Source organism: Falco naumanni, chromosome 5 (assembly GCF_017639655.2).
Source record: "Falco naumanni isolate bFalNau1 chromosome 5, bFalNau1.pat, whole genome shotgun sequence".
Classification (NCBI taxonomy): Eukaryota; Metazoa; Chordata; class Aves; order Falconiformes; family Falconidae; genus Falco; species Falco naumanni.
This window is the reverse complement of record NC_054058.1, coordinates 28,506,142-28,521,956: the sequence shown is the minus strand read 5'-3', so window position 1 is coordinate 28,521,956 and position 15,815 is coordinate 28,506,142. Positions and strand designations below refer to the sequence as shown.

Below are 15,815 nucleotides of genomic sequence, written 5' to 3'. Positions count from 1 at the left end.
CCTCCGCAGCCCGGAGTTGGTAGGCGCCGGGGCGGGCCAATCGCCGCGGCTGTTGTTGGGAGGCGGCAGGGGTGACATTGCGGGAGCGGGGGGGGCGGCAGGGCGGCCGTCATGCTGGCGTCGCTGGGGCGGTCGGCGGGGCGGCTGCTGCGGACCGGGAGCGGCGCGACCGGGCTGCGGCAGTGAGTGGGGCGGGCGAGGGGCAGGGGCGGGCGAGGGCCGGGCCGGGGGCCGGGAGTGACACGGCGGCGGCGCGTTCGTTGCAGCGCGGGCGGCGAGGTGCACATCCAGCCGCGGTACCGGCAGTTCCCGGAGCTGACGCGGGCGCAGGTGATCCGGGGCGAGGTCCTCAGCGGCTTCATGTGGTTCTGGATCCTCTGGCACTTCTGGCACAGCTCGGACATGGTGCTGGTGAGGCCGGCAGGCGGCGGGCGGGGGGGCAGGGCCGGGGCCGCGGCCGGGCTGTGACCGTGCCTCTCTCCCAGGGCCACTTCCCCTACCCCGACCCTTCGGCCTGGACGGACGAGGAGCTGGGGATCCCTCCGGACGACGCGGAATAGGCGCCTGCGGGTGCGGGCGCTGCCGGCGGCACAGCGGAACGGCTCTGCCCCCCGCTCCCGGCGCAGGCCCCGGCCCCCGGGAGCGCGGCCAGGCCGGGCTTTGCGTTACACGGCAATAAACAGTCACCAGTCCGCACGCGGTCCGGGTCGTGTTTTAACTTGGCTCCGAAGGCCCCGGCTGGGATGCAGGGCCGGGGCATCGTGCCTGGCCCTGCTCGCTGGCCGCCCTCACGCGGTACTGTCAGAAGTGTCCGTCTTCCAGCAATTACTTCTGCACTTCCAAAGGTAAATGGCCCAGTTCTCTGCTGTACAGAACGCAGGTGTTTGTGCTGTTACCGCCTTCACCTGCTCTTGAGTAGCTGAGTGCTGGAGTCCAGGTAGTCTAGTTTTGGGAGTATGAGCCTGCAGTGTAACTACTTTTTGGTGAGTTGTAGCTTAACTGCTGCCAGTTCGAAACTACTTTCTTTGCTGTGCTGTAGACCCAGCATTAGCAAACCCTGAGGACACATTCCCGCTGTGTCCGAGAGACCTGTGCCGTTGTCCCCTTAAAGAATTGAGGCTTTTGCTGGTTCCTGTTTCATTACCCTGTCTCTTAAGCTGCTGTGTTCACATTATGGCTCTAAAACCAACAGCTTCAACCACCACTGCTGAGGGCAGCATGGGCGCTGTGTCGGGGAGGTCCTGCCCATGCTCTTGGCAGTGGTGGGGGAAAAAGAATAGGTGAAAATGTTTTCGGGATTCTTTCTGCTACTTGCAGGCCCCTGGAACCAAAGCTTTAGCTCCTCAGTCCTAATTTCAATAAACATTAACTGTAAACAAACTCTAAGTTGTATTTTGAGTGCTGTAGGATTTCTGGAGAATGAACATTGCTGCTTTAGAGGTGGGGTACTTGAATCCACATAAGCTTCTGTAATGTTTTCGCAATACATGAGGTGCTGCCCCCGAAGAAATAAGGTGATCTGTCCATGTTCAGTTATTTAAAGCTTACCTACTGTGGATTCATGGAAGAATCCTGTCAAAGCTCTGCCAAATAGCCATTAAAATGGTGGGGGGAAATAAAACTTGTCCATGTTAGAAACACAGAGAAGCTAACTTACAAGACGTTTCACTGAGATCTTCTCACCAGAAACCAGCCCATGTAACAGCTGTCATAGAAGGAGGGGAAGTTACCCTGAAGAGAACTCAAGACCAGCTTTTCCCAGGGGGAATTGCCCTTGGGTATTACCAAAGCTCAGAATAATCCTTGCGAATCAAAACCCTCTGCAAAGGTAAAAGTGCCTCGGTGCTATGCACAGCATTTCAGGAGGTAGCAGTCCAGCGTAAGGAAGATCAGTTACTCTAGGCATTCCAGGGTTGGTTGGTTTTGGGGCTCTCCCCCCTGCCCCCCTTTTTCCTTCACAGAGTTGTATTCTAAAGCAACAACAAAGTACATTTTTTCCCACCCCTGAACCACCTCTGGAACTTCATGGAGAGGAGTTGAGAATTAAGTGATAAACAATATCCTTCAGACCTTTCCATGCATCAATCTTTATTATAGCAGTATTCTCGTATTCACATCAAGTACATAGAACTTTTTGCCTTTTTTATAATACAGAGTTCTTTAAATAACTTTACACAGAAATAGTTTTCTTCAATCTGAATTCAGCTATCAAATTTTAATATGTTTTAAGTCTCCATGCTCTCTAACCAAACTGGACAATATTTCCCATTGTACAAATTTACATGAGAAAAACTCCAAAGTACAAATGAAGGGAGAACAAAAGTAAAGGGGAAAGGAACAAACAAGAAAATTTGTATTGGCAATTACAAGGGAAACTTGAGAAGGAAAGAAGGGGAGTTGCCATGACCTATGTAACAGGAAACTGAAAATAAACATTTTGTTACGAACTGAAAAAATAAATACAAGTTTCAAAACAATTACTCCATTGCAGATTTTAAAAAGCAGCTATGGAAACTTACTAACCCAATTGGTTGGTTTTTTTTTTTAAGTAAGCAGACTGAACCTTCTACTTTGCAGTCATAAGCCCCTTGCAAACCTCTGGTGGTCAAAAAAAATACACAGCTGAAAAGGAATGTGTTAGCACAGAGTTTAAATTGGTGGGACATACATTTCATTGCACTAAGGAACAAACAAAAGAAATCAAATCTGTATATAAATTTCCCTTTCTTCTCCTTACTAGATACTTTGCTTCTCATAAACAAGCCTCTGTACTATGAGGTAATGCCATTGTCTTGACTATATATAAAAATAATAAAGTTTAAAGGATATAGATGTGTGCATCTATAAACTTTAAACAAGCCAGTCCTCTCTCACTCCCCCATAGGCTCCAAGTACTGAGTGCTACACCTTCCATCGCTTTTCAATGAAACGTATGCCTTGTGCCTCTTGTGGAACCCCCCCAAGAAACCAGTGCACCTTTCCTAATCTAGGAAAAGCAGCCTGTGCTCAAGTAAGACAGACAGTGCAAGTCATGCACGACAGATTACAAACACATAGACCTGCTCCTTCAAAACAAGGCAGTCGCAGAAGGCAACAGCGGCCAGCCTGCATGTGTGTTTTGACAAAGGGGCAAAGGGATCCAATCAGACAGCTGATGACTGATTACTTTTGCAATTGCTGAAGAATAAAGTCACCTGCCCAGCCCTGGGGACCAGCACCACACCTGAAATGAAGTTAGAACTGCCGGTCAAAGGGCCAGGAGGGACACTGCACTTGCAGCTGGTCCCAAACAGACCCTGCTCTAGTGGCACAGGTCAGCACTGGATCCCAAAGGGTTTTCAAGGGTGGCAAGAAGTAGCGGGCAGGACTTTCCCCAGTCCCAACAAATGAGATCAGAAGAAAAGCAACATTAATTTGGGTTGCCAACACATGCAAATTGGCCGCTGTCAGGTTTCTGTCAGTTGAGGAGAAGTGGGGGGGAGGGCAGGGCAAGAAGGGGAGGCAGGTAGGACACAAGGCTCATGAAGGAATGATGTGCATTTTTTTTGTTGTTTTTTTTTTTTTTCCCCTAAAGGTTCACAGCTTTGAATAAAAAAGCACATTTATTGCACTTACATTTGATTTTAGACAGAGTTAATTTAAATTATGCCCTCAGAACCCCCACTGATCCCAAATAACCCAACACCCAAGTTTGGTCCATTTTGCCCCCTAGACCCAACATCCACGCCCAGATGGTGCGATTCATTTCTTCTCCTAACATTCCACTGAACTCCCAAACACACAGACAGACTTTCTTTTCAACTAGGGTGAATACAGAAATGCAACACAGAATGACATTTATCAAAACAAAACCCAACCATTTTCCCAACCTGAACAAAAAAGAAAACAGTTATTTTTTGTGGTTTACTTGCTCAAAAGTAAATGTCACACAAGGCTTATTCTAAAGTAGAGCTGCTGCAAAGGTGACAAACTAGACAAAATGACCTGACAGGCCACTGTTGGCTCTTAAGGAGCTGGATGAGCTGAACACGCTGCTGCTGTGATGCTATGAAGCAAATACCTAGGTAGTTTAGAAGTTTCTAAACCCTCCCATCAGCTCCCTTCTCTTAGGGAAACAGTTTCCTTGTGATTTAAAAAAAAAAAAAAAAAAAAAAAAAAAAAAAAAAAAAAAAAAAAGGACAAAATACGATCTTCTCACATGTACTTTTAGTGCAGAATTTGGGGTAGGTAGAAGGATTCCAGATAGTTCCTGGAACATTCGTAACACGTTTTTACACTTTACTTTCTAAAAGGAACAAAACCAACTTAAAATTGGTCTGATATTTCATATGAATTGTGCATTTAGACATAACTTTATGATTTACAATTATGTCCAAAGTCTTGCCCCAAAGAAGAAAAGGAAAAGATCTGAAAAAGCACTAATATCAAAACCCATTATTTTGTCCTTTATGGACAAGTAGATTAAATATGACACTGGTACATAGGTACTGCCAGAAGTCTGTGTAACCGGTTTGAAATCTGAACAAATTCAAACAGACTGGTTGTCCCTCAGCTGACAAGACACCTACCATCTCCCACAGCTGATGTGCAATACAGTATGCAATCACTGAATTACAGCTGCAAGAGGCCCCAGGAAGAACTGAGGAAACCTGCTGATATTCCAGAAAACAAAATCAATTGCAGTTTCTGGGCCAGGGAATTAATTGTATGGTCTGGTATATATGGACTTTCATTACATGAGTACTCGCCATCAATTTCTCCTCATCTAGCTGTTGTTTTTCATCTACCATCTCATTCCAAGATGCTGTGACAGTGTAACTTTGGGCCTCTTCGGAACTTTCCATTACCTTTCTTTAACAAGATCTTTGTGTCTCGCAAGGGGGAGGAGAGATTATTTATTTTTAAAGTAAATTAACCTCATTTAACTTTTGATAGAGCAGATTTCAAGCAGCAGGTTTACTGTAACTTAATTAGGTATCCTTCAATTCCTAGCTTTGAAATGGTTAACAGGTATTTTGGGAAATGCTCTCTGCCCTCCTTGCTCCTTTACAGAAGTTTATCAGCTCCAAAACTACCTATCTACAGTAATAGCTATATACAAAACTACTGCATCAGAAGTAAACCAAAGCCACTGTTCTAGTTACGAAGCACCTGGTTTACATTCTGTTGTACTTCTTAAGGTTGTGAAGGCACATGATCATTTGGCAAACTGCAAAAATTGTTTTGGGGGATCCCTATGTAAACCATTTAACAGTGTCTTGGTAGCTCGCTTTTCTAAAGAAAAGAGATAATGCTAGTTTTCATCATAATTTGTTCTCAGTATACTCTAATTCTGCATTTTTTAAAGTTTCCTCCTTCCAGAGTTTCGTAGTTATATGCTGCTGTCATGGTGCTGACTTAGTAACTTCTGTGTTAGCATCCATGAAACTTAAAATGCTAAGAAACAGTCCTAACAGCTTTACTCTGCTCTGCTCTTCCGGTAATTTTATTGACTAGGTAAGACATAAATGAAGCAATGGAGAAAGATACTTAAAATGCATGCCAAAACAAAAATGAAGTGCAAATGCATATTAACAAGGCTACAGTAAACAGATAATTTGTTTCATAAACTTCTATGTAAAATGCGTAACAGAAAAAACAGAAAAATCCAGCACCTTCAAAGTGATGCCATTAACAGTCCACTCATGCACCTGCTTTTTAACTGAACTTGACTGTACCTAGAAGCTTTGCCTGTCAAATTGTGCTACCGGTGATACTTTTTTCAACAGACAGAAGACACGTTGTCTACAGTACTATGAATAGTTTGTGCTACACATGCTGCACTCACAGTCAAGAAGGGAGTGAAATCTATAGGCTGCAAAACTGTGAAATGTCTACATGCTTCTTCCCTAAATTTAGCCCCTCCAGCCATCAAAACTTCCACTTGAACTTGTTCGCGAGGTTTCTGAGGATCTGGCTTCCCCAAATGTTCTGTACAATGCTGGATGCATTTATACGACCAGGCAAACACAGAAGCAAACCTACCTACGCATGATCTTCGATGTCTTTTTTTTCTCCTGATTTGGGCATTTGTGGACAGATGTGGTATTTATCAACAGTCACCATTTCACTGATTTTATGTCACAAAAGCCAAATTCTGCCTCTAATGATCACATACTAATCTAAGCGATGTTGAGTGGCTATGATAAGATGGCTGTATTTGGCCTCAATCAGTGTGCATCATCAGCTACTAGACCACTCAAGTGCAAGAAAAAATGATTTTAGGTAAGCATAAAAAGCAGAAGTGGATTCATTTAATGACCTGCATGAGTTTCACAAAAAAGAAATGACTGGGTAATTGTATCTGGGGCCATGTAGGACTTAATTCACACATAAATTACTTTCAAAATAACCAGGCCTCTATACTCGTAGTATTTGGTTTAAGCTCCACTACAACGTTCCAGTTCCAGCAAATACGCTGCAGGAAACAATCACATACTGACAGGGAAGATGTAACAAGGGGAACAGGGCTCTAACTGGATGGAAAATGAAAGGCAGAGGGGAAGGTGTACATGTGGTTCATACAGACATGAATAGCTGGGATTGGATACTGGTATTTTTGCAAGTAATTATTAGATACTAGACACTGTAGAGCCAAAAGCAGTATGGCTGTCTAGGTGCTTGCCCCAACATGCACACACAAAAATACGTACTAATATTTCCATAGTGTGGTATGTGCTTGTGGTTGGGACACCACAGAGACGCTTTAGAAATCATTTCAGTTTACCTCCTTCATCGCACTGCTACACAGGGCACTCAGTTCTTGCCTACTCTTATCTCCCCATTCACTAAACAGCTACAGGGAACCTTTAGGACTGGTTCTGATGGCATGCAAGACATCCAGAAAAACTCCTGAAGGAAAAGATTTTTAAAAAAATTAAAAAATAATCCTAATTATTTACAAAGCAAATTTCTTCCAAGTTTTGCCATGAGTATTACGTGGGACCTCTTACGGACAAACACACATTACTACAGCTAGCTGGAGGGAAACAAACGTACATGAAAACCAGTAGAAATGCATCCTGAAAGGACTTCTCTAAACAGCAGCCAAACAACTTGCACATTCCTCAGGGAAAAAAAAAACCCCACAAAACAGAAAAACAAAACTACAAACAAACCAACCCCAATACAAAAAAAAAAAAACCAAACCCAAAAAACAACAACCCAGAGATCATGTGTTACTTATAAAGTGCTTTGCATGGACAAGGATAGCAATTTTCCTTGTGCTTTTCCTATGGGCTCAAGAAGCATATTGTAGACTAATGGGTAATGAATCTTCACAAAAATAAGTTCATTTTAAGCAAAGACAGAATGAAATTCCAATCAGTTATATTTTAGCAGATAACCTTCTGCCAGCATAACCCTGTGGAAGGAAACTAGGGCTTTTAACAAGCTCTGTGAAACAAATGAACCACCTGTACATACTTGCTCCAGTAACAGTTTCTTTTGAGAGAACACTAATTTCCAGTATGCCCAATACGTACAAATGAGGCCACACCTCATACAGGGGCTGGAGCAATGCGTGGGGTGAAAGGAGAATGAGCAGTGACGACTTCACCCTCTGGGAGCCTGTATCTGTAAATGCTCTCACCTGCCTGCTGACCCCAGTAGCCCCAGGCTCCTTCCACCTCCTGGGTACTGTGGTATTGGCCACAGATGGTCACCAGGGAGCACTGGATTTCACTGGTCTGCACACCACCGCTCGCTCATCAGCTTCTCCACACTGGAAAGTGGCTATTGCTACTATTTAAATTCCTGCCAATGTCAATAAGGAAAAAAACCTTACAGCATCTGAAGACCCACAGCAGACAAGAAAAAAAATAATTGTGCTTTCTTTTTTTGTTTTGTTTTTAAACGCATCCTGTACACAAAATCAATTCTATTCATGTACCAACATGAATCACTTCATTTTTGTAGTGACTATTAAGTCATTTGCTATTGCTGTCTTGCTAATGTTTGTGGAATTAATACGGAATACACAGTATTTCAGTTATAATTCCCACTTCAGATTAGTCCGGTCCCTATAACCCCAGTAAATATTTACTGACAAACAAAACAGACTACCAGCAACACCGCAGAACTCCAGGGTTTTAAAAGCACGTTCCACTACCAATGTGCATTTCTCCCTTCACCTGGGAACAACCTTCCACAGACAGGAACAGTCCGATTCTCCTAGGGAGGGAAGGACAGTATCCTCACCCAATACATCCATGTTTAGCACAGACACCACATTCACACACATTTAACTCCTTCATTTATTTGCTATGATTTTTTGTAACACCCCCCCACCTGCCCCCAGCAAGAACCTCCCTGCTAGAGGGGGGCAATTTCTCCTGCCTCACCTGGAGTGGTACAGGGCAGACAGGAATCAAATTCTGAAAACGTCTGAGCTTGAATCTCTTTCTAATGTGGTCTGACTTGCCTCTGTACAAATAATTTACATGTAATACCACATACCAGAGAACTCTGCAAACAGATCACATCACAAGATACTCTACTAGAGGTAAACGATGTGCAGAACTTTGAGTTGTTTTTTCCCTGACTGGGTAACTTGTCAAAAAGCTACCAACCATTTGAAAACCAGGATTGGAGGACAGGAAAACAAAGCATTCTAATGGAGATACCGCCACCTTCATCCTAGTTTGCAAAGTGTACAAAAGAGAAAGACAAATGGAAGGGAAGAGATGACAGGGACGAAAGCAACGAGAGGAGAAGTAGTCAGCGTGGATCCAGCAAGTACCGTTTTGTTTTGATCTAACAACTTGCCATTAGGACAAGATGCTCCACATTTACACACACACTTATCAGAGGACGTTTAATTAGCAGGATAAAAATCCTTTAAAAAAACCTCTTGAAAGTACCAAAACATAATTTTCGGAATGTCTAATTCTAGGGGGTTTTGTATTTGTATTCAATTCAACCTGAGAACTTTTTTCCCCATTTATGAAAACATTACATATTGGTAAGGTACCTGGCATTAACCTGCACCCTCATTTAAAATAAAACTTTTAAAGTAGGTACATACACCATTCACAGTCTGTATCAGCGATTCTTCTACAGACTTCAGATGCTGTGGTAGCATCTTTGATAAATACATTGTATCGTATGATACAAAAGAAAAAATAAAAGAGGACAATCTTGCTACTTTTTTTTTTTTTCAACTTCAGTTTGTTGCTGGACCAACAAAAGAGGGATCGACCTAATCCTTCTAAAGATGTTTTATATGCACACACCAAGAAAATACTGGAAAAGGAAAAAGGTTAAGGTTGGTGGTGGTTTGTTTTTTGAAGTAGTAATAAAGAAAATCTGAAAAAAGGTGCAGCAGCATCCCCTTTTCCTTCAGATTAACCTCTTTGCCTTTAGAGTAACATCTTCTACAGCTCCCATGACCCCACACTTTTAATTTTACTGGCATAAACCCCAATAATATAGACAGATTTAGGTGTTTGACATTGTAATACAGTGAAAAGGGGATACTGCATTGTCCATAAATCAGTGAGTACACCAGGAAAAAAAAAAGATCAGAACGGAGCATGATTCTTTTATATTAGCACTCATCAGATTTTCAGCCTCTGATGGTACGTTGTTAGAGGGAGAAAGCCGACCGGCAGACCATCCAAAGCAAGTCTCTTAAGTTGCAGCAGCAGTTCCATCCCCTTATGCCCGAGCACCACAGTCAAACCACGAGGGCCCTCTCCTCTCTCCTGGGAATGATGCCAACGGCACAGGCAGCCACTGCGGGTCTCCGAATGCACGTGGTAGTTTGTGTTGAAGGAGAAACACTGGCAGCAGAGGATTCTGGTTCCCAAAAAGGTACTTTTTCCCATTGTGTTGGACTGGCAGTTCCATTCTGCTCCACTTTTAAGCTTATGGGTATCTTTTTCTAAATTACTTTAGGTTTTGCAGAGCAGAATAGAGTTTTGATGTTAAGAAACTGTAGGAACACAAGACTTAAATAACAGAGTGGGTGCTGCCATGGTGCTGTGGCTACTTGAACGCTGCAAATTCTCCTGTAGAGGGAGGACAAGAGCTTGGTTTAAAAAGGTAATTTCAGTCACTAAATGGTCAGAGATTTTCTCCAGACTAGCTGAACATTAGGTTGAATGTAAAAGATGTTAAAAAATGCAAACTGTTAAAATTAAAGCATAAAAGAATACACAGTGAGAGATCACTGAATACAGACCCAGCATATTTTTTTACTGAAAAAGAATTTCTTGCAAGCAAGCTGTACCCATTCTTCCCAAGACAAAGGTCTGAAAAGTTCAAGCAAAGTCTAATTCATCATGCATTTGAAAATAAAATGTATCAGTTTAATTTCACTTTAAACTCCTTATTGCACATATATCCTCCTGAAAAGCAACAAGTGTAATAAATGCATCAGACTGCAATCTGATTTCTATTCTGGTGTAAAACTGGTTTAATGACAAAGAACTATTTGACACACCCGTTAACCGTTGAAGACTATATACAGTAAAGTGCATGAATATTAAATCAGTACTAAAAATACCTGCCAGGATCTGGTTTAGAGACCAACATAACAACCTACTGTGGAAAAATAAGAATGGTGAGATTGTCTATTCACTCCCAGAGCAGAAATCAGGCCTTGCTAATAGGGAGCACAACAAATAAAGCAACCCCATGCTTCCTTCACAATTATGAAATAACCAATAATTCTATGCATTGCTTTCACATGCAACGATCTCCTGAAATTCTACATTTAGTGTCAGCATGCCATGAGATGGACTGGTAGTCCCATTTCAGAGATGATGAAACTATGGTATAGAGTAAAACAGCTGTCCAAAGTCTTACGAAGTTTGCCAGAACACCAAATAGAAGCTGAATCTAAGATATTCATTCTTTTAACCTTATACTTCAGCCAAAAAATATCCCTGCCATCCACAAAGAAGTTGTATTCTATAGGATTTTTAGGGAGGGGTGTCGAACTATCCTTGACCAAAACGACTCAGGAGAAAGAGGAAAAAAAGAAACGTACATATAACTTCCCTGTGTTGGGTTTCACATGAATTTTGGGTTAGTTTATGCCCCTTTCTTGACAGCACCCCTCAGAGCTCTCCTAATAATGAAGGACTGATAAGCAGGCATAAGAGACCCTTTGTTCTGTTCAACAGAGGTGTGCTGAATGCCATTACATCCAAACAACTGCTCTGCTATCTTGGTGTCCTTCCATCCTTTCAAGAGTGAGTGTTTTGTTGGCTTTTGTTTTTCTTAAGATTCCTATTCCAAATATTGGAAACAAATGAGAAACAACCCTGCAAACAGAATTTTAGGCCGACAGCATTAATTCCATGGAATGTCTTGCTCTATGAAGAAGAGAACCAAGAAGAATGATCAACAGTCTGCATGAAGAGGGGGAAGAAAAGGCATCTACAGGACCTGCCTGGTAGGAACAGCTGATACGGCTGATCTAAGGGCACTTGAAAGGAGGGAGAGAGCAGAGGTCTCTATGCATCATAGGAAATGAGAAGGAAGTACACCCAAGGTCTAAAAGTAAGGGCGGCTGGCACAGGGGGCTGTGACATTCCTCAAGCTCTGTGTGTCTTGATAGACTGTGGTGGTAGGTTTAAGTTGTAACAACAAAAGAGTAAAAATTTCATGATGGATCTAATTGTCTGGTTTACTAGTTCTACCAACAGATAAAACCCTTGCTCCAAAATACTTTATAATTTTTCTTGCTTCTCTCTGACTTTCACTGATCTCCCAACTCTCTTCACAGTATCTTCTAGAAACATGCCTTTTTAAAAAAATATTTTTAAGAGAAAGACAAAAAAAGTAAGCAAGTATTGCCTGTGAGGCTAATTTATAAGAATGACATTCATGCTTAGCTGCACTTTCAAAACATGCTCTGCTTAATTTATTTTTCAGTCTGCCTTCCTAAACTGCTGATTAAAGATCAATTTATAAACAAGACATGGTTCTTTCATTACTCATCTTGTCCTTCTGCCCATTTCTGGTAATAATTCAGCTTTTAATAGTTGTACAGGGATTTCAGAAGATAAAAGATGAACCATTAATTGGGAAAAGGCAATGGAAAAACAGGATCAGAAGTCAAGAAGCATTTCAGATAGAATGGTAGCTGTAAAAAGGTGATTTTCAGACTTTTCTGCCATTTAAATAAAACCTTAGCAAAGACATTTTCTTTGACAAGCTAATGCTAAATCTTCCCTTTCAAAATTCAGGTGCTAATCTGATCTCAAATCAACAGGCGACCCAAACAGGTAACATGTTCACCCAATAATGAGATTATGTCAGTTGAGCATGTATGAAATGCAGTCACCAGTAACAGCTTTCCCTCGATGAGGAACGCAGGCGGCTATCCCTATCCACATACAGGCATCTCCCGTCCTGCTACGTGTCAACAGGACTTCCTGAGCAGCAGCTAAAACGCTTTAGGTCACCCCTTTCTATTCTGAACCTGTACCTAGTTCTTTCATCTTCTGAAAGAAACCTCACCTACAGGAGAGGAAAAGAGAACACAGGCAATCTCTTCACGAGGCTTAGATGTATACAGATCAATGAAATAACCTGAACTGTGTATTCACCGTTTGCTAGCAGGACAGGAAGGTCTTGTCTGAGAGCAATAAATGCACAAAATGAAGACTGTTTCAGGAACATCACCCATGATGCTCTGCCCTGCAGGAAGAGGATCATACCGATTCTGCCCTGCTAAGTCTTTGGACATAGTTCTGTAACGGCCAATCCTAATCTAAACTGGGACTACTGCAGTCCCACTCTCCCTCCTGACCCGAGCTGCAGAGCAATGACCTGTCTGTTGTGCCACACAGGCACTATCTGGCCCTGAGGCAAGATGGCTCAAGCAGCTGACCTAGCAAATGCTAGCTCAAGCTGGTGGGCAAGGAAAGTTTTCCAACCAGTTTTTGGAGAGCTGCTCCGTTAATGGTGGGGGGGGATCCACTCAACTGTGCCGTACGGACTTGTGAAATTGGAGACCATCTGCCAGTACAAGGGTAAGGCACTGAGCCATGGATGCTCCAAATGAGGTCAGCTTACCATAAAGCTATGAAACCACATACTTAGCAATTTGCTACGTGAAAAAAAAGCAATACATTTTTATTAATTGTGGGCCAGACGGCTGATGTGCTTTTTACCAAGCAGAACTTCAGATACTTGTTTTGACTGGTAACAAATTCCTTTCCAAAGGATGGACAGCATTTGAAAATGTACACTTCTTAAAGAACCCTTTCCAGTTAGCTACTAGAGTCTTTTCATGCTCGTCATGTGCAAAGCAAGTGGAAACTATTTTAAATACATACTTTCAAAAAATCTGTACTAAAAAGATGATCAAATTCTTTCACGATGTGTCCAAATAATATATTATAGGGGCATGTTCTGAGCGAACCTACTGCCCCTGATTGCTGGAAAGATTTAAGACAGTTACCGATCTCTACTCTCACAAATTTCCAAGTTACCTGGATTCATGAGGTTACTAAGGCATATACACAACACCTTAACTGTACTTCTTATCCTGGGGTAGATGCCACATTTCTCAGAAGAATCATAAGGGGAAGAATGGTTCCCTTCCAGGTCCATGCCAGCCTTGTCTACTGAAGTAGAGTGTAATGGACTTATCAGAGGGAAAATCCAAATTCCAACACTTTGCCTGGATTACATTCACAGACACAGAAAAATGTGACAAAACCGCAGCTGGATCTTGCGCTGAGCTTTTAGTATGGATACCATCCACCAGCTAAGTAAAAATCTGGAACATACACTGATGTGGATCATTAGTATCCTTGGAAGAACACAGCAGTGTTTAGGAGGATCTAGTCCTTCTAAAAGGTACTGAGATAGATTTTGTTTCTATACTGAGATGCAGGGAAGTAAAGAAAAAGAAGAATCTCACATAGTTTTATAAACTACCACTGCAGAAAAGCCTGCAATCCTACAGACCTGTTTTCAGGACCAACAGGCATCTGTTTCTAAACCATATAGTCAAGTGGCATCTTTGAGAACAGACCCAAATCCACAGGTGTATTTAGGCATCTTCATCCTACATACGTTCCCAAATCTCACTGAAGCCACAATTACAAACTACAGAAGTTAAACCCCTAAATACATTTATGACAGAGGTTAATGATCCACAAAATCCAGCCTTCTTTTAGGCTTCATAAAATGCTTAGTGAGATGCTAAGATCACATCCTGGCCATGGATCCCAAACCGTGCTTGATGTTTACAAACAGGTGACACAGGAAGAAGTTTAACACACTGACCATCCAGCAGGAAACAGGGCTGCTGTGTCTGAGGATGGCAGCATTTTTTCCCCCCATCACTGCAGTTCCTATAGCACAGAAGAACACTCTCAACAAGGAGGATAACACTATTCTAAGGAATAACTTGTTTGAACTGATCTGGCAGTTCCTGAAAAAGAGTAAGCCTGGGCAGGGCAGTGATGATGGTTCTGCACTCTCCGTAACTCCTCAGGTGGATAAGCCTTTTGTGTGTGGGATGCCACGTTACATCTAGATTCTGCAGGAGACCCAGCATCATCATCTTGCTCTTACTGACAGGGGCATTGTAGCCTGTACTGGATACCACACCCCAAAGCTTAAGAAGCATTCCTCTTCACTGTCCAGAATAATAATTAAAAAAAAGTTGGTAAGAGAGGAAAAAAAATTAAAACCTGTTTTCATTTTCAGATAAGCCTGCCAAAATGAGGTGAAGCTATCAGAAAGATGGGAAACAGATTTTCTAGAACAATAACAACTTCCATTCTCCATAACTATTTCCATAGAGATAGATTTCAACAGCTGAATTTTCTTGACTAACAAAATGAGAAAAGTTAATTCCCAAACTGTTCCAACAGCAGACACTAAAAAGACCCCTAGAATCTGGGCAGAAAATGCAGAAATCTTCTCTTGCCTATATCTCTTCAAGTTCTCTAACTCCACTTTCTGCTTCAAAAGGCTCAGATGCCAGACAACAGAAAAGAAAACCTTGAATTCCTGATCTACTTCAAAAACCTATTGCTAGCAACATGCAAACGTCTCTGTAAGCATGTAAATCAGAAGCCATTAAGAACACTCCTGGCCATTGAAGTCCTAACAAGAGCAGCAATAGCTTGCTTCTGATACAGAAGAATCTGTGAAAATTAATAGCTTAGCAGTTTAAAACAAACAAAACCACATAACTAACTAAAAAAAACCTGCAAGAACACAGTCAATAATAACGTTGTTTTTATATCTGACATCAAAGACTGATATAACCTGAACCACTATGTTTCACCTGTTCCAGAGGAATGCTCCTGAGAAAAACAGAATCTTTAAAAGTGAGCTGACAGGATCTTGGTAAGGTGTCTAACTTTCTTAGCTAGATATCTAGTCAAGTGATTCACTTTTAGTCAAACTAGCAGCATTTTTTGTGAAGTACAAAACCAATGCGTCACTGAACAGAAGCATGTTCAGGAGTATTCCTAACAATATTGAAGTAATTAAAATCTTTCATCTAACAGAATTCATGGTGTAATACTGATTTCCATGAAAACAACTGCTTTTTCAAATCCTCTTTTCCTATTATGGGTGTTAATAGCCTTTTTCCCTTAAAGCATTTGGTTATGCTTGGGATTTAAAATGTTGGTTTTAATTTTTAAATCCATGCTAATTGAAGGATACAGGCACCGTTACCAGTTATATTCTTGAAGTTCAGCAAAAGCAGGTTCAGAATTCCATATGTAATATAACATTTTGAGATGGTCTAAACTATAGCAGATCAGAGTATTCAAGGAAAAATAGAAAGTAAA

At 41.9% G+C, this 15,815-nt stretch overlaps 2 protein-coding genes across 3 annotated transcripts in view; one reads left to right on the top strand and one right to left on the bottom strand.

The window, feature by feature from the left end:
• The first annotated feature begins 52 nt into the window (after positions 1-52).
• NDUFB2 (NADH:ubiquinone oxidoreductase subunit B2) lies at positions 53-692 on the top strand. Its single transcript, XM_040593906.1, has 3 exons — positions 53-182; positions 267-411; positions 486-692. The coding sequence occupies exons 1-3, from the start codon at positions 112-114 to the stop codon at positions 558-560; spliced, it is 291 nt and encodes a 96-aa protein (XP_040449840.1). The 5' UTR covers positions 53-111; the 3' UTR covers positions 561-692.
• Positions 693-2,071: 1,379 nt separating this feature from the next.
• BRAF (B-Raf proto-oncogene, serine/threonine kinase) overlaps positions 2,072-15,815 on the bottom strand; it is an 87,957-nt gene continuing 74,213 nt past the window's right edge. For both annotated transcript variants that reach the window (XM_040593903.1, XM_040593904.1), the window contains exon 19: positions 2,072-10,049. In XM_040593903.1, coding sequence (XP_040449837.1) covers positions 10,027-10,049 — 23 coding nt within the window. In that variant the 3' untranslated portion in view covers positions 2,072-10,026. The remainder of the gene's footprint in view (positions 10,050-15,815) is intronic.